This window comes from Rhinocladiella mackenziei (assembly GCF_000835555.1).
Source record: "Rhinocladiella mackenziei CBS 650.93 unplaced genomic scaffold supercont1.5, whole genome shotgun sequence".
Taxonomy (NCBI): Eukaryota; Fungi; Ascomycota; class Eurotiomycetes; order Chaetothyriales; family Herpotrichiellaceae; genus Rhinocladiella; species Rhinocladiella mackenziei.
In genome coordinates, this window is record NW_013550600.1 from 860,641 (window position 1) to 880,536 (window position 19,896).

The window sequence follows — 19,896 nt, forward strand, 5'->3', positions numbered from 1 at the left end:
CTCAGACCTCATATACAACTCTGAACCTTTTACCAATCCTATTTCCCCCCCCTCATCCCACTCCTACAACCAGCAATTCCCTTAATGAGGCTTCTGCATCACCGAAGCATCCCCCTGCGTCCAAATAACGTCCAACACCCACTTCTTAATCTTCCACAACCCATCCCCCTCATCCCTCATCAGATCCATCCAATACTCTCCACCCACTAAGTATTTCGGGGCATCTGGCTCCTTCCCCTTTCCCGGTGGACAATGCTGCGCCAACGCATAAGCAGTAAGAGAAGCCGTATTAGCTCCATCCTTAACATCCACGCGGACATTGCTGATCATATGCGTCGTATCCATGTGTCCAACGTGATCGAGTACCTGTGCGCGGACGTTAGAGAGACCGTCGATGATTCCTCCGTCACCAGCACGTATTTCTCCGATGACGTCTTCGGCAAATGCCGAGTTGAAGATTGAGACGTCATTGCGGTCGAATCCTATGATGGCGCGGTATAAGGCGTCGGTGATGGCTTCGCGTGGGGTGAGGGAGGTGAGGGTGTGTGGGTATGACATTTTGGGTAGATTCTAAGGAGACAATGTGAGACAGATACTTTGTTAGTAGCTGTTGGTCCTGATTACATTTCCCTGTGTCTAATGATGATACCGTGTCACCGTCGATGATGAGGATATTTATACCTCTAGATACTTCTCTAGGCATACGGAGGAAGAGAACATAATGATGATAAACGGACAGAGGTGGGCAATACCCCGGTATTGTAAGCCATAGCGGTGAGCAATTGCACACCTTATGTCCGTTTACCACCGAGGCTTAAGGTCTTAGAAGATCATGTCAAAACTTATCAACGCGGTGGCTTACCATCCTTCGGCCAATCACATGCGGGATCGGTTAGGCCAGCACCACTCTCACAAATTGTAGAGACACCATTTGCTCCTTCAGACCATCAAAAATGCGATGCCACGTGTTTCTTGCAAAAAGGTGAACCCTTCTGTTGAACAAATGGTGACCTATCGTTCATGGCGGACCCACTCATTCTATAACACTCACTTGCTAGCCTGCAACACCATTGACAGGCAACAGCGCCAAAGTACACCACGTAGATAGATATATAGATGGGCTCTATCCCACACTCGCTGGAAGAGCAAGAGCAATCAATGCAACAATTAATGTAACAATCAAGAGCTATTCACTCTTCCTTCCATTGTTCGACACCTTCTCGGGAGACTAACCCGATTATTTTCCTCTCATGTAGATTTCGAAGATTGACGGCAGTGTGGAGGCGCAAATCATGTTCGCGCCATTGGCGGAATGGTGGTCAAACGCTAAAACTATGCTGGTGTCATCCCATTTGCGACCAAGCCGTAAGCCACTCAGGCTCGACATAATGGCGTCGCGGGTATTCCACCCCCTCATCTTTTGCGATTACCAGCTCACGCCCCATGTGCGGTACGTACCATCGACTACAAGGATGACGAATCTCCGTTGAATGAGCTGGATTACCCGTGCAGAGTCTCAATAACAGGTCAAAGACTCTCAGGCCACGGTTGGCTAAACAGGCTTTGAAGAGAATGGATGTCTTAGAGAAGTGTCCAGCTGCCGGTGTCCCGAGCAAAAGGCGCCGTGCGCGAATGATCACCGAAGCCCGAAGACAACAAAATCGGGCCGCACAGAAAGCGTACCGTGGGTTCACCTTACCTCGACTCGTTCCAAACAGGAATAACCTAGCTCAATTACAGGCGAGAGAAACAAAGAACGCCGAGAGTATTTGCAGCGCAGACAGAAAGGCTTTTCCGGGGGCCGTCGTGAATTAAGGCCCAATGTCCTATTTGTGGCCGATGAGAATGGTTCTTGGTCCTATCCCGCAGCGGCCCCAGAGAGCCAAAGAGCACAGCTACCGCAGAGCACTGCTGGTCCGGAACTCGAGCTGAATTCCCAGCAAAATCATTGCCTACAACCGTCCTTCATTGCTGGCGGCGTATCAGACCCTGTTCCCATCGCCCTCAGCTCTTTACTTCGAGATGACGTCGAGCTTTCGATGCAACCGGAACCCTCTTTGACCCAATTTAACTCGATGGGGCCTTCTCCCGTCCTAAATGGGACAGCCTTGATTGACCCAGCTCTTCAGCAAAGGAGAGAATTCTCATGGGCTTCGTCAATTCCTTTCTTTTTGCCCTGGCAATTCCCGGCACCTCCACCACAGATTGGAGCTTCTCGAACGACAAGCGGCACGAAGGATCGCCTCAGCGGTCTGATCGACGTTCTGGAAGATCGAGGTCTGCGAATTGAAGAGGTTATATCAATAGGGCTAGAGTCTCTCTCCAGACGCTGGTTCCAAAGGCGTCCGCTGGAAACCCCCACACTTTTTTCTCCTCCCGATCCATACCTGAACAGCATTCAGTTTTCTCGCACGACAACATTCTTGGGGCTTCTCTGCAATGCACGTTGCATAGGAATAAGCCTCCAAGATCTCCTCACACCTCAGCATCCCTCCCCATTCTACGACCCTGCCAAGGCAAACGCCCCTCCTCAAGTTCTCCTAGCCACGGCTACTAAACCATCAATACCTGTAGATCTCAGGCCAACGCTGCCTCAGGTGATATTTCCACACCCCGCATACCTCGACCTCTTACCATTCCCCGGGCTACGTGCGCGGGCAATTACCCTGGCAGCAACTATGCCTCATGTCTTCAATCCGCTAGATCTGAAATGGGACTTTCTCGAGGACGGACTGATCTGCTGGCGCAGCAGGACTTGCGGCGGCGGTGAGCCCGGCCAGCCTTGGGATATGCGGAGTTGGGAGGCCGCACCTTGGTTTCTCCAAAAATGGTCCATGTTAATAAAAGGCGGGAATGGAGAGATTTAGAAGCAGACTATGTCGTGGCAGAGAGCGACGGGATACTACATGTCTTAGCTTTGGTCTGAAAACGTGACAATGCGTCCTGGGACAGGACGCCGTTGGGCACGGCTAATGGGGACTATCCGATGACGAATCCCATCCAATAGTGGGTACCACCCATAGTGTATTCTCTCTCAATGCTTAAGAGAGTTCGGTATAGGCGACACTGTTTGAGTGTATTTGCCGCCAGAAACGGCAGGCCTTGTCCCATTGGCCCCTCTTGTCCAAAGAAATTGGCGACATTCCGCCTCCGGTTGAGCTTTCATCGCTTCCGTTCTAGCATTCCAAAAACCAACACTTGCCTAGACGTACCTCTGTATGCATCCTCGGTTATCTTATGTCTACTCTTATCTCCGCTTTCGATCCGGAGCATCCAGCACCTTATACAATTACCATCATTGTGCCACTACTGTAGATATCATGTATGCCATCTCCGTAGGCTTCCCCATCTGATCGATCCGGCTCTCGTCTTCGAACCCGCCCATGCTCAAAGTCGGGGCCAAATGCACGGAAATCCCCATGTGACAATCTGACTACAGTTCTCGTGGTGTTGAAGTGACAATAACGTACCCACTGTAATCAAAGCAAGTGGAGAAGTATTCCGGGACCGAGGGTTCATCCGGATCAAAGTTCTTGTCGATCGTGTTGAGATTCCCAAGCTTCCTCTCTAGCGTGGCAACCTTGTCCGAAAACTCAGGCTCCAGCAATAAATCCAAACTATAATCCGTTGTCCAGTCATACTCTTGCCAGCCTTCTAAGTCTATTGAAGCATGTCAGTAGGCTTCTCACCGGAGGAAGGAACTTACCTACATTGCTTTGCAAATTTCAAAGCCGTGAAGAGTATCACACGTCGGTCCAAGAAGCTGTCCAAAGACAGGAGAGGCCCTTCCGACACTGGTATCTTTCGGTGCTGGATAGCGTCAAGAAATTTGCAGGCTATTATAAGCCTCTGGTGGCTGAAGGCCTGTACCTTTGCAAACGCTGAGAGACGGCGCTGGGAAGGGCTGGGTTTTTCCAGTTCGACGACCAACTCCTTCTGGCAATGAAGGCGCTGGAAAAATTTGGCTAGGGTCAAAGTGTTATTCTCGAGCATGGCCTCAAGCTGTTTGGATTAGCTTCGTATGGAAATGGGGGCAAGGGAGCTCGCCAGTCTCAAGAAGAGATATTTGTTCAACGAATCGTGGAAGAGGTCATCTCGTGGATCTGGCTCTGGTGCCAAACGTTGGTTTTTTCGAGTGTCTCCGTCTTCCATCATACGACCTGACGATTCGGCGCCAGGGGCAGAGGCTATTGCGTTTGGGTTCAAGCTCGGGCTACAGTGTCGAGTGGCCGGCTTCAAACCATGCCGGCGAGCATATCGGTTGATCTTGTGAAGGGGGACGGGGGATCCCCGAACGATATGGCTCGCTGTTTGATCATTGAGTAAGGCATTCATTTCTTTCGATGTGATGTTTTTCCGAAGATCCCATTTTGCAAACTGCCTCTTGTATTGCTTATCCGTTGCGCAGAAGCCGTGTTTGCTTTTCAACATTTCCATGACCTTCTGTAGGTCCAGTTTCAAATCAAGGTAAAGGAATTGAATGTAGCCGCGGTGCCTCTCCCACTCCTCTTCCCGAATACGACCAGCTCGCGAGGCTGAAGTGACTTGCGCCATTGCTCAGAAGGGGAGAGTGCCAGAAATCACGAGCTGGGGATAACACAGATGAACTCATGCAAAGTATGGCGAAAAAATTATAAAGAACTGGCAAAAATTGAACTACATTGTTGCACAGATATATCAGGGCGCGGCCAGTAGTCGCCAGTAGTCTGAGGACAAATTGGAGGCGAGAAACTCTGGCGTCGATAAAAAGTTGCAACTTGCGCTGGTAATGTCTCGATGATATGGGCACTCACTGGTCATGGAACAAGGACCAACGAAGTTGCTTCGCTACTGCAGAGGATACGAACACTTAAACAGCACTGCCCCCAAACCAGTACGTCACCCGACAAACAAAGTGCGACGTGACGTGTTCGTCTTTCTTGCCGAACAAAAATTGCAACTTTTGTCATCAAGTGCTCCGAAGCGTACATCTGAGGCGGTGTATTGGGCCAATTCGAGACTTCCACGTTCGAACGATCAATTGATGTTGGCTTAGAAATAGTATGGAACGGTTGATCGTCAGATGCTCCATCGCGATCCCAGAAGAGAGGAAGATGGTTTTGGGAAGCTATTAGGAAGGCTTCAACTAAATCGGCGATCTAATAAGCCGACTGACAAGGTTGCGGAAACGGATGGTGGCCTTCCACCTTACAGCTCGCAAAAGCCATTGTTTCATTCCTGCTCATACAACCTTTGGTCAACTTTTACCCTTCCTGGGACACGGCCCTTAGGCAATGGCGCATGATTCTGAGGGAGAGAACTGTGACCGATATTGAAGTACGAGATGGAAAAATGATGCATCAGGAGTAGCCAAGTCAGTGAGTCCATCTATCAGGAATTGTTTGTGCAAAAGTCGTTATGAGTGGCTTATAATTCTGCCTTCGTCGACGCCTGCCGCGCTCGTTTCTTCTCCTGCCTTCGTCATTATCCAATTTCGAAGCAAATCCCTGTGACTTATCTGCACCATTGTCCCTTCAACCTTCGAGGAAACGCAATATCAACTCTTTCCACTCTTGGGAGGCCGGTCCCGGCCAACCTTCCTGGCCTAGTCCTCGGCCTCACTTTCCGATTCCTTTCGTCTTCACTCAAATCAAATTCTGACATGGCACTGGAAGCTGAAGTAACTGTATCGGTGGTGTTTGGCATATTCATGGCGATCGTCGCCCTGATAGCCTTGTGGCAGGTGGCATTCTATGCTGCTCGAGCCGTCAGAAGTGAGTAAATCCTTTGTGAGGCTACGTTCAGAAAGCTGACTTTGACGGAGCCCAGCAATCTCGATCCGATCACTTCGAGCTCGAAGCATGATCAACATATCACGAGTCGTGCGGGGCTGACGCCTCGCTGGATATAGACGGAATGCTGTCGCGCGTCACCGTCAAGGATATCAGTATGATGTTATTAGGTGTTAGGCGTAGCCGACTTGGAGGACTGTCAGTTGAATTGGGGTATGTAGTACTCTGGCTTAGGTTCACATGCCTGGGAGGGGGCATCGTTGTTAGGCTTTCTGGAAGGAGTATCATGTAATTGACATGACAACACAAAATGATCGCCCATTGGTGGATCTGGAACCCACTGTCAACACCTTTTTGAAGCATCTGGCAGAGAACGACGATCTGGAAATAACCGGCAAGTGCTCAGGCCCTGGAAACCGAAACAGAGGTTGGTTCGGTCAAGATTATGGAATGAATATTCAATGAGAACACGGGTCCCTAAATAGGGGTTCAGGACGGGTTTGAGTTCAACAGACGGCTAAGCATCATAAGCACGGACTGAGCCGCTGACGATAAGGCTGAGGCGAAAGTGGAGCCTGGTCGCATGACACGTGAGTGACATTGTTGAACGGTTGAACAAAGTAGCCAGTGTCCCTTTTTGGGATATAGGGGTAGGAATAGGAGAAGAAAAGGGGTGAACCGATGCTAGATAGATAGAGCATTCAATACATACACACATACAATTATGTGATCCTTTCAAACAAGAAGAATTTCCCCATTAAACATCGCCGAACATGGTTGACGTGCTGCATAGCAGCAGAACCTCAACTCGTCCACTGAAAATCTTTCATAATAGTGATCTGATCACGTGATCAACCCAAGATTAACCTGACCGCCACAACTCTTCCAGGTCAAGGCCACTGCCTGTGTGCTGTCCAATCTCGACTTCAGCCGCACCTCAACTTGATTTAAGCGTTCTTCATCATGCTTTTTTCCCCTATTCACCTGCTCAAACCGGTAAGAGGCCACCGCGGGCCCGTGGAACTCCTCCATCCACTAACCCTCCTTGCGAATTCTCGATCGCTGCTACGTGAGTAGTAGTCTGGGAACAGCCCCTCCTTCTTAGAGCTCGAATCGTATCTTCCCTGCATACCCCGGAGAGATCGGCCTTCGATCGACGCAAGAAGACGCAACCGAGCATGTCTGGCATCGGCGAGGCGAGCGCGGTGCTCGGCTTAATCTCGTCCGTCATCGCGATATATGAAGCGGCTCACGAGGTTTACGAGGCCGCTAGCGATACTAAGGGACTTCCTAGGAAGTTCCGCGCAGCCGCTGAGCAGATCCCAATGGTGTACCACACTCTCAGCCTGGCCGAACAGAATATCAAAGCAAAAGCTGTTAGTGAAGCGGCGCTGCAGAGTGCGATGCCTGTTCTGGAGCGATGCAAGGAGAGTGCCGCCAGTGTGAAGGACATCTTTGACAAGACCATACCTGCCAAAGATGCCTCGAGGGCAGAGTGTCTGAGAAAGGCCGTGGGAATAAAGATGAAGAGTAACAAGGTGAAAGAGTACATGGAAGAGGTTGTGAAGAATATGGAGCTTCTTGCGCAAAACCAAGTGTTCCAAGACGCGGAGGCGCTGAAAGATATTAAAGAAGCTATCGAACAGTTGAGCAACGTGTCCGACGAGGAGGAGCAGCCTCAGTTTGTCCACTCAGGCGCGGGGGCAATCAATGCCAACACTGGGGGAGGTGTTCAGGAGAACTACAACAACTCTGGACCCGGCAGTCAGTACAATGCAGAAAACCAATTCTTCGGGCGAGACCAAGGTACGGACTCTCGCTGATCCTACTTGCTATCGATGGAATTTCCGGTGCTGAGAAAGATTATGTCATTCGTCAGTGACCTAAAGTATTTGCTCCTTGCAATCTAGTGAGGAGGGTTTTCCTGACCATACCAAACTTATCTATAGGCTCGGATTGTCACTTTCAACTGTGAATCTGATGCGCTGTTACTAATGTATATTTCGCCAGTGGAGAACCAAATCAACATTGCATACTAGCATTTTCAAAAGGATCGTGTCGCAGATCGATTGCTCTACTCCAAAGGAGCAACGTATGGCTCATACGAGGACGATCAGACCACCTGTCATCCCGAGACTCGAATCGAGATACTCCATCAAATTCAAGAGTGGGCTCAGCAGTCCCAACTGGAGCGGACGTACCTTCCAGTACTCCAGCAACTATCAGCAACATTGAGTGACCCACGTGACGCGGATCCGCTTACCAAGAATTCCGGACCATTGTCGGATCTATCGTGGTCCTTGCCGAGCCGCTCTCGATAGCATCCCTCAGCGATCTCCTTCAGGTGCCCAAAGACAAGATTTGGGACCGCATACATCCATTACGTTCTGTGTTGCGTGTTCCCGCTAACTTTGATACACCGATTCGAACGCTTCATCTATCCTTTAGTGAGTTCCTATTAGGAGACAAGCTTCGACACGAGCCTTTCGGAGTGGACGGCCCGGCCACATATCGAATGCTATCGACAAGATGCTTGCAATTATTGGGAAGGGAGAATGGTCTACATGAAAATATGTGTGGGCTTAGGTATCCCGGCCAGCTACGAAAAGAGATTGCACCAGCTATGATCGACCGACGTTTCCCACCCGAATTGGAATATGCATGCCGGTATTGGATTCACCACGTGCAACATAGTATGGTTCAGATTTGTGATAACGACGAAGTGCACGAGTTTTTGCAGAAACACTTCCTGCACTGGTTTGAAGCTCTAAGTCTCATGAACAGGATCTCCGAAGTCATTGAACAATTGGACAAGTTACAATCACTTGTGTCGGTGAGTGGTGCTCGAGGCGGAATTCTCGAAGTTAGAAAATCAAACTTACGGGAGGTAGGTTAGTGAATCGACTCATGTAACAGCCTTCCTTGAAGACGCACGACGAATTTTCCTCAGTAACCGATATATCGTCGACCTTGCGCCCCTCCAGATTTACTCCTCCGCAATGATTTTCGCGCCGCAAACCAGCGTAGTAAGGAAGGTTTGTGGCCGGATCCCGTCATGGCTAAGGCGGTGTCCCACTACTCCAGTAGTGTGGAGTCCCGAGCTCCAGACGCTGGAGGGACATACTGATTCGGTGAACGCGGTGGCTTTCTCCCACGACGGCTCGCTCCTCGCCTCCGCATCAAATGACGAGACGGTGAGGTTGTGGAACCCGCACACGGGTCGAGAGATCCAGACGCTCAAGGGACCTCCAGGAATTATAGCCGTCGATTTCTCGCTGGGTGATACGGCTCTCCGTACAAATCAAGGAATAATGTCTATTGATAATAAATTTATTCCTTGCTTAACTTTCGAATCTTCAGCCTGGCAACCCATTACAATGAACGATGCGTGGATTCGACAAGGTGAACATGATCTTCTCTGGCTTCCACTGGAGTATCGCAGGAGTCCTTCGGCTTTCTATGGCAATACGATTGCAATTGGTTTACGTTCTGGTCAGGTTGGATTCATCCAGCTGGATTATCTGGAAGTTTCTGATGTTCGTCATTAAGTCTTATATGGCTGTTGATCCAACGCAACTTGATTATATCAATGCTTGGCGTGGCTGAACAACGTCATCTTCGGCCTTGGGCAAGGTGTTCTCTTTGCCATGTTCATGTATCGAAAATTTCATGGGGCAACCTGGCAGAGTTCATCCCATTCCTGAAGGACTTAGTCCCAGCGAAACAACATGGTTTCTTGATTGATGCCTAGGGCTGCTGACTCACCGTTCAGGTCAAAATAACAGGTGTCTATATCTGAAAAACGAAACCGGCTTTTGTGAGGTTAGATTTGGCGATTTGAATACGACTATCAATACTTCACTAAACCCGTCCGTCCACGACATTCGCTTCTAGATGGCACCGTAGCTGCTTTTACACTGGTTTCACCTGGTGAGCCAGGGTTAGAGCACAGGGCGGCGTCATCCAGTTCCACAAGAAGGGTGAGCTGACCATCGGCCAGCGGTTCCTCAATGATCTCAATTTGGTATCTGCGATTATAGCCTGTCGAATGTCGTGGGACCGCTAGAAGACAGACGAGCCGCACGGAGGACATGGTCCATGGATCGGATCCGATGACTCGTGGTATTTCATCGGATCCAATCCGTGAACCATCCCGAGTTTGATCAGTAGGGCTTGTCTAGGTGGTCCACGGACTGGATCCGATCCATGGACCATCTCGATATCGAGGATATCGACTTCTATCGAATAGGGTGACCCCCCGGCCATATGGTCCACCGATTGGATCCGATGGCAGTGGTCTTTCATCGGATCTGATCTACGAACCATGTCAAATGTGATCAATAGAGCTTCTCTAGGTGGTCCATAGACTGGATCCGATGCGTGGATCATGTCGATATCGACTTCTATCGAGTAAGGGACCCGCCGGCACATGGTCCACAGACTGGATCCGATGGCGGTGCGGCAAGGGGGTTTGCCCATGTGATCACGTGATGCCGCCAAGCCATGGGCTTACGTGATTGGCTCAACAGTAGCCGAATTTGGTGCCCGTTCCCTATTCTTGAATCTGAAGACATGGATTATCTAACTGTCTTAGCGTGCTCAGACCATGGAGACAAACGGCAGCAGAATTTCCATTCCGATCCAGAAAACAGGACGAAGGAGACAGGACATTTGGCTGAGCGGGTAGCACATCTCAGATCGACAAAGGAGGGTTGAACCGTGTTGCAAAACATACTATATATCTGTCAAAATGTGGAGAACCCTTTTTCGAGATGACCTCCAGCCCTAGAAAAATCGAAATCATTTTTGATGACGGGCATCTGACTCTCCTGGGAGCGTGCTGGGCGCCCAAACCCCTTACAGAGTTCACCATATTTCGTCAGTTTACCAGTGTAGATCTGCCGTGGCATGTGCTGGGCATTGATTTGGGACTCGACGACGATGAAATTGTGTCGCTGCATTCCTGTTTTACCATTTCAGGGTTCGTGGAGAGCGAGATTACTCTAGATCTGATGGGAATCGAAGTTACTATACGCTGCTCCTTGAAACAAAGCACGCCCGGACGCGAGCGGCCATGGAGCTACGTCATGCATGGTTTCTACACACATTTTCTCCGCAGCCCGAGCTCCAAGATATCGATGGACTATTTGCCCGTGCAAAAGGATATCAGTTGAATCCAGGATTCCGAGCAGAAGATACTTATGACCTTGAGGTCCCGCAAGATACTGGTCTCGGTCTGGCAAGGTGGACCAAGTCAAAGCCAAGCCACTGTCCGAGACCTCTGATGATATTCTTCGTCTTGATTTCGGCTTGTTGAAAGCCCTCGGGCCAAAAAGGCTCCTCAGGTTGGAAACAAACGGTCTTTACGAGAAAAACTCTGGCCGTGGAAGGTTGGACGAGACCATTAGTCAAGAAATGTCGTTTCGTCTGATGATGAGTTTTGGCCACACGTTGGTCCCAAATCGTGCCATAAATCTATGGCATTGATATCTCATATCATCCACGGGGCTCTCGTACAATCTGATGGAGCTTCAAGGCTGGAAATCGTTAGCCAATCAACGGGCTTGAAAATGTAGCCAAAGGGGCTAGACTGCCCAATAGGAAATACATTTGACCCGAAGTCTTTCCCCTTCAGTCTTGTCCGACATATTCAGGAAATCAAAATGGCATTCACTGCCGCAATTCGGCCAATCGCATGCCAAACTACACGAATACGAGGAACTCAGAACCATCGAGGGGTGAAAGCTCAAGTTGGCAGAAACTGGCGCGCGGATCCCTTGCCCCGAATATTGCTGTTGCCTAACCTGAGTGGGAGACGCTCCGTGGAGGGAGCTCCAATGTTACCAACTTATACTTGTTGGCACTACATTTCCAGCACGTCGGTTTCTCGATAAGTGCATCTCGGTGCCGCAGCCGTCTCCAGGAAATCCTGAATCATGACCCTGCAACTGAAGACAACGCATTCGAAAGATGGGACAAAGATTGCCTATTATCAAATCGGCTCGGGTCCTGGTCTGATCATTCTTCACGGCGCCATGCAGGCCGGCCTCAGCCATAGTGAGCTTGCGACACATCTCTCACAATCCTTCACGTGCTATCTACCGGACCGACGAGGACGCAACAAATCCGGGCCCACGGGCGAGGACTATTCAACACGGAAGGAGGTTCAAGATGTCGAATCGATCCATGTCAGCACGGGTGCGAAATACATCTTCGGCGTGAGCTCAGGGGCGTTTATCACGTTGAAAGCAGCACTCGCTGCTCCGTCATCTCACATCGAGCGCATCGCGGTCTTTGAGCCGCCCTGGTTACCGGAATCGGAGCGAGAAGCCACCATGGATTGGGTTCGGAGATATGAGGAAGAAATCGGTCGAGGTGAAGTGGCAGAAGCCCTCACCACGGCGATGCTGGGAACACAGATGGGTCCGCCCCTTTTTCATTCGAAATATTTCCCACGGGTACTACTAGTGTGGCTGTCCAAGATGATGCTCGGGGGTGAACAATCCGCGAATAGGAAGAGCAAGAAGGGTAATCCCCCCCGTGAAGACTCGATGACTCCTCCATCATTTCAGGAACTCGCTTCAACGCTTCAAAACGATTTCAAGGTGGGAGCAGAGATGTTCGGAGAACAAAACCTGGAGACACTCGCCGCCGTCAAGACCGAAACTCTGGTTTTAGGCGGAAGCCGAAGTCCGGCATATTTGAGGCGTGCCGTTCGAGAGCTGGAGAAGGTCATACCCCATGCAAGGCGCGTGGAACTCGAAGGTGTTAGTCATGTGGTGACATGCAATAAGGCACAAGGCGGAAAACCGGAAATTATTGCACGGGAACTGCAGCACTTTTTCCTTCTGGGAAATCACGCGAAGGCACCGAAATCGAACTGATCATCGAATCGTTGTGGATATGGTCTTCATTTCGCAATCAACCCTCCGTCCACCACAAGACTGGTCCCACACACGAAATCACTCGCCTTACTCGCCAGGAAGATGATGGCTCCTCGGAAATCTTCAGGTAATCCCCATCGGCCAGCGGGGGTCCTTCCGATGATGTAATTGGTATACTCTGGATCGTCCGTGTATACCTTTGTCATGGCGGTTTTGATATATCTGCAAGAAAGATGAATACCGATGAATCTTGCTGCCTGGCTCTCTCCAATTGGCCAGGGTTTGGTTGCAAACTTACCCAGGACAGATGCAGTTCACATTGATGCCCTTGGACGCCCACTCGTTGCTCATTGCCTTGGTCATCTGCAGAACGCCTCCCTTCGTGCAAGCATACGCCGCGATATTGATGTTTCCAATGAATGAGATGATCGAGGCAATATTGATGATCTTGCCCGGCCGCTTCAACTCCAGCAACCTTCTCCCCATCTCTTGGGCAGCCACAAACGATGCCTTCAAATTGATTTGAAAGACCTTTGCCGCAGTCAGCCTGATCTCGTCCACATCCTCCTCGTGATTGGCGTTCCATGTTATCAAGGAATCTTAACTTGAACCTACCGCATCGATATTTTCATCTGTGAAATCCTCCACTTTCGCCCGTCGATTAATTCCCGCGCAATTCAGCAGAATATCCGGCGTGACACCACTTTCCCAGATCTTCGCAAAACACGCCCTCAACGCCGCTGAATCAGCAACATCGGCCTCGAATACTTGCAACTTTCGCCCGCACGCTTTGACTCCTTCCTCTAGCATCGACGCTCTTGGATCGTCTTTTAATTGGATTGAGACAATATCTGCGCCTGCTTCGGCAAGTGCAATTGCCATCGAGAGTCCGAGCCCACCAGTACCGCCCGTGCAGATTGCTGTTTTGCCTTGGAGGGAGAAGAGTTCGGACACCGTGGGTAATGTTCCCTCGCCCATCTGATTGATTGACGCCATGACTGGGAAGAATTGGTCTCTCACGTATGAAATTGCGACTAGATGGGTGGTCTCCGAGACTCCCAGGACTGGCAGAACTGGCTTCATGAATAACTTCCTCGAGCTCGGGGCTCGGGGCCATAGCCGAGGTGTTTCAATCTGCTCGCATGCCCTCTCTCCGCAACAAACTCCTATGGTGTCTTGGTTCAACCCCGGTCGGTTGCTGTCGACAACCCCCTCAGCCTTTTCTCCGCAAAGGTGTTCATGCGGGCAAAAGTGGAGTAAAACACGAATGGACAGACCTGTTCAGAATGGGGATCCAAATTTGGCGAAATATAACACTGACTCCTCTACCGGGATTGGCGATGCTCTCGATTCAATCTCATCCGTGGCACAGCCAATACACACTAGTATTCTCTGGTGCAAGGGCTTGGTAATTGAAAGATGGGCCGACTCGAGGGAAAAGTCATCATTGTAACAGGGGCCGGGGCAGGATTTGGACGAGGTGTAAGTCTTTTTCAAGAGATCGACCCCCCATTGTCCCTTGTGAGGATGTATCATTGGAATGATGACTTTGTCTGAGAGGCGATTGAATTGGGGAAACATGCACCCATGCATGATGTCTGTATATTTTCTAAAAGCGGAACACATGAACCTATCCGAGAAGGAGCCCCCTTGACGAGACCAATAGCATGTCTCCAACACCGTTAACGCTTGTCTGCACATAGATCGTCCAAAAACTCACAGCCGAAGGTGCCTCCGTCGTCGGCGTCGACATCAACGGCGAAGAAAACGCCCAGACGGCCTCTCTCTGCCCCTCCGGCACGGTCCACCCGTTCACAGCCGACATCACTCTCGAGTCCTCGTGGCATGACATCCTCTCAACAACATTGACGAAATTCTCCAACCGTCTCGATGTCGTGGTAAATTGTGCGGGCGTCGTGCACATTGCCGCCCCGTCTCACGAGGTCCCCGAGGACCAGTTCGATATGATGTTCAAAGTCAACGTGAAGCCATTGTATTTGAGCACCAAGGTGATTGTGCGGTGGTGGAAAGAAAACAAAAAGCCCGGCTTGTTTATCAATTTGAGTAGTATTAGTGAGCCGAGACCGAGGCCCAACCTGGTCTGGTATGCCGCGAGTAAAGGCGCGGTGACAGTGGTGAGTACAAGAACGAACTCCTGTCGTGCTTGCATCTGGCTTGCTTTTTCAAATGGGTTTCCTCGAGTGGAACACGAACAACCGAGCGAATATATGAATGGATTGGAAAATGGCTGATCATGCGCGCGTGTTTACGCGTGGAATCTGTCAGACGACGAAAGGACTAGCTGCCGAGTATGCGGTCGATCAGATCAGATATAATTGCATTCGACCGGCGGTAGGGGAGACTGCGATGTGAGTGAGAGAATAGTCCATCCACTACCCCTAGATTCGGTGATGGAAAGTCCACTCTGACATATTCGGCAGGTTGCCCAAGGTTCTCGGTGGTCACGACACACCGGAAGGGCGGAAGAAAGTGCTCGGGACAGTTCCATTGGGTCGTGTGTGCCAGCCAGCGGATGTCGCGAACATGGTGTGCTTTCTCGCATCGGACGAGGCGGACTATATCACCGGAGCAGCATTTGATGTCGATGGCGGAAGAGGCGTGAGTTGAACGCCAAACAAAAATTGAAACGGCGACCTGGTGTGAAAAAGCCTCCTGGTCATCAGGATGCGGGTAATTCGATGCATGGATAGTATAATAATTAGCTCCCTGCTCCAGAACCATTATGTTACAGGCTGATCTCCCCTTTCCACATTGCATCGCTGAGTCCAAGTTTCTCCACCAAATTTTGCCATCTTGCGCCACCTCTGTCTTGCTTCCGCAGGTAAGCCATTAATTTCTGCCTCCTGTGCACCATAAGTCGCAAGCTTCGTTTGTTGGCTTTATCCTTCTTGTGCAAATTGTCGGCAAGCACGTTGATTTTAGCCGTCAGAATGGCGATCTGGACCTCTGAGGAACCAGTGTCTTGTCCGACGTGCTTGGGAACCTTTATCGCGTTTTCGTCTCCGCTTTCGACCGATGTCTGTCCAGATGCTGACTTGCCCTGAAGCCGGGGGGCCAGGACGCCGTCAGTATTGTGTCGGCCAAACTCCTCAATGCACCTTTGAATATTCACTCGCGTGCGATCTTTGCTGCTGCCATTTTCCAAGGCTGCAATGGCCAATAAAGCTTTCGATGCGTTCTCGTGTGAGGCCGCATGTTTTTGGATCTTGTCGGCTAGGTTGTATGGTACCCCTTCAATGGGGTTGGGTTCCGGCAGGGGTTCCGTGAGCCATTTCGAGTATTCCAACGACTTGTCCATATCTTCTTTCTTGAGGAAGTAATTCAAATATGACTCTTTGATGGTTTCTACGGAGGTATTGGAGCGCAGAGAGTTGACAAATGGCGTTGGCCGTGATCGGATAGGGTCGCCCATTGCCAACTTCCGCTCGGTTTGCAACACTTTTTGTCGTGCTTCGTTTGCGGATTTACGCTGTCGCGCCTGGGCTAATCGGTACGGGTCGGTGTGTTTACGGACCTTGCGCTTTTTGGCACGCTTTGCTTCCAGGGGAGCTGTGGTTGAGAAGAGGCACGTCGAACATTTTGTCAAGGCTTGATTGCGTGACACAGATGGCAAGCTTTGGAGGAGGCTGGTTACTGAGGTCACCGTTAGTCGTATCAATTAGAGAGCAAGGAAGAGGCTCACGGTTAAAGATACTGCTCGTCACGGCGGGTGATGCGCGTGGAGGCATCGTCTAGAATGCGTTGATGAAGGATACAAATCTCATCCTCGACGAGATGATTCCAATCTCGAACTTCGTCTCGGAAAAGCATAACTCCGACTCCGGGAGAGCACTAAGTCTAATTGGGTCTTTCAAAGTCACTCGAAAATCTTGGCAAGCCCTAACTTCCACTTTGGTATTGCGGTCCCAGAAAAAAAAAAAGTCCAGAGGTTGGCGCGGACGCTCAACGTCTTCAACACTCCCTTCGTTCGTCCTCCCCTCTACAACCCAACTCGCTTTCCGACTGAATTGCAATCGCATACTCAGTCGTAAACATGGCGAGCCCAGCGAACCTCCCTCCGATCTTCAACCCTACGTCCCAGGACATTGAAATGCTCCTGGCCGCACAATGTCACTTGGGATCTAAGAACCTCCAGGTTCACATGGAACCATACCTGTGGAAGACTCGTCCTGATGGCATCAACGTGATCAACATCTCCAAGACCTGGTACGGAATTCCCTAACCAATTTGCCATTTGCAGGATCAAAGTCGAGAGTCCCTCACGGGCGAACTGCGCTCGAGCAATTCAATGCTGACTTCTGGTCTCTGCAGGGAGAAGATTGTCCTCGCAGCCCGCATCATTGCCGCAGTTGACAACCCAGCTGATATCTGTGTCATCTCTGCCCGTCCCTACGGCCAGCGTGCTGTTCTTAAGTTCGCCGCACACACCGGAGCCGTCGCCATCGCCGGTCGTTTCACCCCAGGTAACTTTACCAACTACATCACCCGCTCGTTCAAGGAGCCTCGCCTGATCGTCGTGACGGATCCTCGCACCGACGCTCAAGCCATCAAAGAAGCCTCCTATGTGAACATCCCCGTCATTGCCCTCTGCGATACCGATTCTCCCACTGAATTCGTCGACGTTGCCATCCCCACCAACAACAAGGGTCGTCACGCCATCGGTTTGATCTGGTGGTTATTGGCTCGTGAGGTTCTCCGTCTGCGAGGCACCCTCGCCAACCGTGAGGTTGAATGGGACGTCGTGGTCGATCTGTACTTTTACCGTGACCCTGAAGCCGAGGAACAGAAGGAAGAGGAGAAATTGCCTGGTGCAGAAGAGGCGGGTCCTGGTGCTGTTGACCGTGGATTCACAGACAATGCGGATTGGACGGGAGAGCCTGGGACGGCCCCAGGTATCGAGGGTGCTCCCCAGGCCGATGCCAACTGGAATGACCCAAGTACTGGTGGAGACTGGGCCCAGGAAGCAAATACCGGTGCCAGCGGCTGGTAAGCGGCCGTCGAGTGTTCAGGAGTAAGGACACCAGTGCACCACTGCCAGTCTCGGCGTCTTTTTCCAATCCAACACTTCCACATCCAATTGCCTCCCACCTCAAAAAACCTGAATATGTCCACAGGCAGCCGCGACTTTCCGACGAGGACTCACGATTTGCGATGTCTCCATTCGACAAGGTCAAAAATCAACGGCACTCATGAGGGAAAGATACTCGACTGGGATCACTCATTTCTCGGAAGAGGGAAAGCCCTGTGCTGGAGATGAAGGGATTGTACTTAACCGTTGCCCAGCTTTGCCGATGGGAGTCAAACGTAGAATGAGCTAACGCTAAGCACAAAGGAGAAGCTTCACATAGAAGAATGGAAAAGAACAGCTTCTTTTGAATGAGATTCCCAATAATTTAGTGTTCTATTGCCCGGTACGCGTCCCCTGTATGGATATCAGATCTCTTTGGCGGCCTGCCTTGGTCGAATTCCCGTGATCCTCAAGGTTAATGCAATGCAAATCTTATACAATGCGTGCATAACGCCAAATATTTCCCATCAACTCCACATCTCATCCTGTGCGCGACTTCAGCATGAATATGTGCTTCTTCGACAAATATAATATATCGACAATAGCCTCTGGGGAGAAAAAGCTTATCACTGCAAACAGGACGAGACAGAAGTGGGTCAGTGATAGGATCGCGACGTTTTACACAAATTTTCAGATCAGATTTGAAATCTGGTTGTTGTGTAGGAGGAGAAGGGTCCCGCGCATCAGGCAGAGGGTCATCTGATTGTCTAGATAGTGCAACGTCCCTGAAATTCAACTGCAAAGAGCCCAATAGTGTCGACACAGCAGCCTCCGCTAGATGAGACGGAATAGCATGCGTTGGATGGGAATAAAAAGGGCTAGAGGAGGGAAATTGACAAGCCCCCGTGGAGTTTTCGAATGAGTTTGCAAGACTGGGTTGAAGGCTTGAGTGGTAATATTAGAGGACATGACGTGGCTGTGCTTCAGAGATTAGTATTAGAACACGACAAGCTGCAAGTTAGGACGGAGATTACACTCATTAGTGGTGGTAACAAGCCGTCTGAAACTTTTGTTCGAAATGGTGAGTATGAGTGCAATGATTCTTCTGACGAGTAATGGAGATCTGAACGGTCATGAGCATTTTGGATGACGAATTCGTTCTTATATATGCTCACACTCCCCAGTTCAGCATTGCTTAGCAAGTCTTCCAGTCTCAACTTGAACCAGACTTTCTTTATGATAGATAATGGAGAACCCATAGGCAGTTTTCCAGTGTGGTAGCAATGCTTTGAAAAGAGGCTTCTTGGGGATCAAGTTGGGCAGAACAAGCAGGGAAGAGCGTTTCAGGCCGAGATACTAAACAAAATCAATCTTTCCATAATAATGTGAACAATAATTCTTGGTTGATCGTGTCTCGGTCGGAGCGTTTCCACCAAAGGATCGACTGGAAGACCCAATGGAGACAGCATCGGAGTCGAGATGGTGGTCAAGTCTGAAAGCTCGACCCGATGTCGCCAAAATTGACAAACTCGATGGCTTGATCGATGTATGAGAAGAGCTCCATCTACAATCTCGACGCTTATGGAAGCCGCAGATAGGAAACATTGCATTGATCAATGGCGGAAATGGAATCGACAGCTAATACCTCGTCTTTGAAATATTGTTGCTCTAGCCTTTGTGACAGCAGCTATTTGGTAGAACACAGTGATTTTCAAGGAGCATGTGTTTGAACGAATGGACGAGTGTACGATTAATACTGGACAGAATTCAAAAACATAACCGGGTGAAGATTCAACTTGGGATTACGTCTGCTGAAGACAGCCTGATACCATTGGATCACGTGGAAGGCTGAGTTTCAGCGTGTCGCAGCGCAACGTCACCCTTATCAAGAGAACACATACTCGACAACACCGACTCGTCTGGGAGCCCCCTTCAGCCTTTAGTCACAATTCGGCTGAAACACGCAAGGAGAAGCCTCGTCTTTAGGGCGATGTGCTGGCGCCCGCTATTTCTCGGCATGTCGGATCTCCTCGTGGGGGCTGAAACAGTTTTCAAGGGTCGAGATATTTTTTCTCCAAGCTTTTTATTATCCTTCGAATAATAATGACAATCACTAGGGCTTGGAACATTGATTCTCCTATCGATGCACCTTCTCTTATAGTGCATGCTTAACGGCCGCAGTATACCCTCATGAAACTTGCATCTCAGGTTG

At 50.2% G+C, this 19,896-nt stretch overlaps 11 protein-coding genes across 11 annotated transcripts; 7 read left to right on the forward strand and 4 right to left on the reverse strand.

Moving 5' to 3' along the window:
- Positions 1 to 81: 81 nt before the first annotated feature.
- On the reverse strand, positions 82 to 558 carry Z518_06785 (uncharacterized protein; the record flags this gene model as incomplete). Its single annotated transcript, XM_013414915.1, has 1 exon — positions 82 to 558. The coding sequence occupies one exon, from the start codon at positions 556 to 558 to the stop codon at positions 82 to 84; it is 477 nt and encodes a 158-aa protein (XP_013270369.1).
- A 1,014-nt stretch (positions 559 to 1,572) lies between these two features.
- On the forward strand, positions 1,573 to 2,867 carry Z518_06786 (uncharacterized protein; the record flags this gene model as incomplete). The annotated part of the gene is made up of 2 exons (XM_013414916.1): positions 1,573 to 1,684; positions 1,741 to 2,867. 2 exons carry the CDS (start codon positions 1,573 to 1,575, stop codon positions 2,865 to 2,867), a joined length of 1,239 nt encoding a protein of 412 aa, XP_013270370.1.
- Positions 2,868 to 3,433: 566 nt separating this feature from the next.
- Positions 3,434 to 4,554, reverse strand: Z518_06787 (uncharacterized protein; the record flags this gene model as incomplete). The annotated part of the gene is made up of 3 exons (XM_013414917.1): positions 3,434 to 3,660; positions 3,711 to 3,965; positions 4,158 to 4,554. 3 exons carry the CDS (start codon positions 4,552 to 4,554, stop codon positions 3,434 to 3,436), a joined length of 879 nt encoding a protein of 292 aa, XP_013270371.1.
- A 1,087-nt stretch (positions 4,555 to 5,641) lies between these two features.
- On the forward strand, positions 5,642 to 5,844 carry Z518_06788 (uncharacterized protein; the record flags this gene model as incomplete). Its single annotated transcript, XM_013414918.1, has 2 exons — positions 5,642 to 5,753; positions 5,774 to 5,844. 2 exons carry the CDS (start codon positions 5,642 to 5,644, stop codon positions 5,842 to 5,844), a joined length of 183 nt encoding a protein of 60 aa, XP_013270372.1.
- Positions 5,845 to 6,949: 1,105 nt separating this feature from the next.
- Positions 6,950 to 7,594, forward strand: Z518_06789 (uncharacterized protein; the record flags this gene model as incomplete). Its single annotated transcript, XM_013414919.1, has 1 exon — positions 6,950 to 7,594. One exon carries the CDS (start codon positions 6,950 to 6,952, stop codon positions 7,592 to 7,594), a length of 645 nt encoding a protein of 214 aa, XP_013270373.1.
- An 872-nt stretch (positions 7,595 to 8,466) lies between these two features.
- Z518_06790 (uncharacterized protein) lies at positions 8,467 to 9,319 on the forward strand (the record flags this gene model as incomplete). Its single annotated transcript, XM_013414920.1, has 2 exons — positions 8,467 to 8,604; positions 8,663 to 9,319. 2 exons carry the CDS (start codon positions 8,467 to 8,469, stop codon positions 9,317 to 9,319), a joined length of 795 nt encoding a protein of 264 aa, XP_013270374.1.
- A 2,388-nt stretch (positions 9,320 to 11,707) lies between these two features.
- Positions 11,708 to 12,655, forward strand: Z518_06791 (uncharacterized protein; the record flags this gene model as incomplete). Its single annotated transcript, XM_013414921.1, has 1 exon — positions 11,708 to 12,655. One exon carries the CDS (start codon positions 11,708 to 11,710, stop codon positions 12,653 to 12,655), a length of 948 nt encoding a protein of 315 aa, XP_013270375.1.
- A 26-nt stretch (positions 12,656 to 12,681) lies between these two features.
- On the reverse strand, positions 12,682 to 13,651 carry Z518_06792 (uncharacterized protein; the record flags this gene model as incomplete). Its single annotated transcript, XM_013414922.1, has 3 exons — positions 12,682 to 12,877; positions 12,954 to 13,186; positions 13,271 to 13,651. 3 exons carry the CDS (start codon positions 13,649 to 13,651, stop codon positions 12,682 to 12,684), a joined length of 810 nt encoding a protein of 269 aa, XP_013270376.1.
- A 423-nt stretch (positions 13,652 to 14,074) lies between these two features.
- Z518_06793 (uncharacterized protein) lies at positions 14,075 to 15,283 on the forward strand (the record flags this gene model as incomplete). The annotated part of the gene is made up of 4 exons (XM_013414923.1): positions 14,075 to 14,137; positions 14,359 to 14,790; positions 14,942 to 15,024; positions 15,097 to 15,283. The coding sequence occupies 4 exons, from the start codon at positions 14,075 to 14,077 to the stop codon at positions 15,281 to 15,283; spliced, it is 765 nt and encodes a 254-aa protein (XP_013270377.1).
- Positions 15,284 to 15,401: 118 nt separating this feature from the next.
- Z518_06794 (ribosomal protein S15) lies at positions 15,402 to 16,404 on the reverse strand (the record flags this gene model as incomplete). The annotated part of the gene is made up of 2 exons (XM_013414924.1): positions 15,402 to 16,309; positions 16,359 to 16,404. 2 exons carry the CDS (start codon positions 16,402 to 16,404, stop codon positions 15,402 to 15,404), a joined length of 954 nt encoding a protein of 317 aa, XP_013270378.1.
- A 305-nt stretch (positions 16,405 to 16,709) lies between these two features.
- Z518_06795 (40S ribosomal protein S0) lies at positions 16,710 to 17,666 on the forward strand (the record flags this gene model as incomplete). Its single annotated transcript, XM_013414925.1, has 2 exons — positions 16,710 to 16,882; positions 16,988 to 17,666. 2 exons carry the CDS (start codon positions 16,710 to 16,712, stop codon positions 17,664 to 17,666), a joined length of 852 nt encoding a protein of 283 aa, XP_013270379.1.
- Positions 17,667 to 19,896: the final 2,230 nt, after the last annotated feature.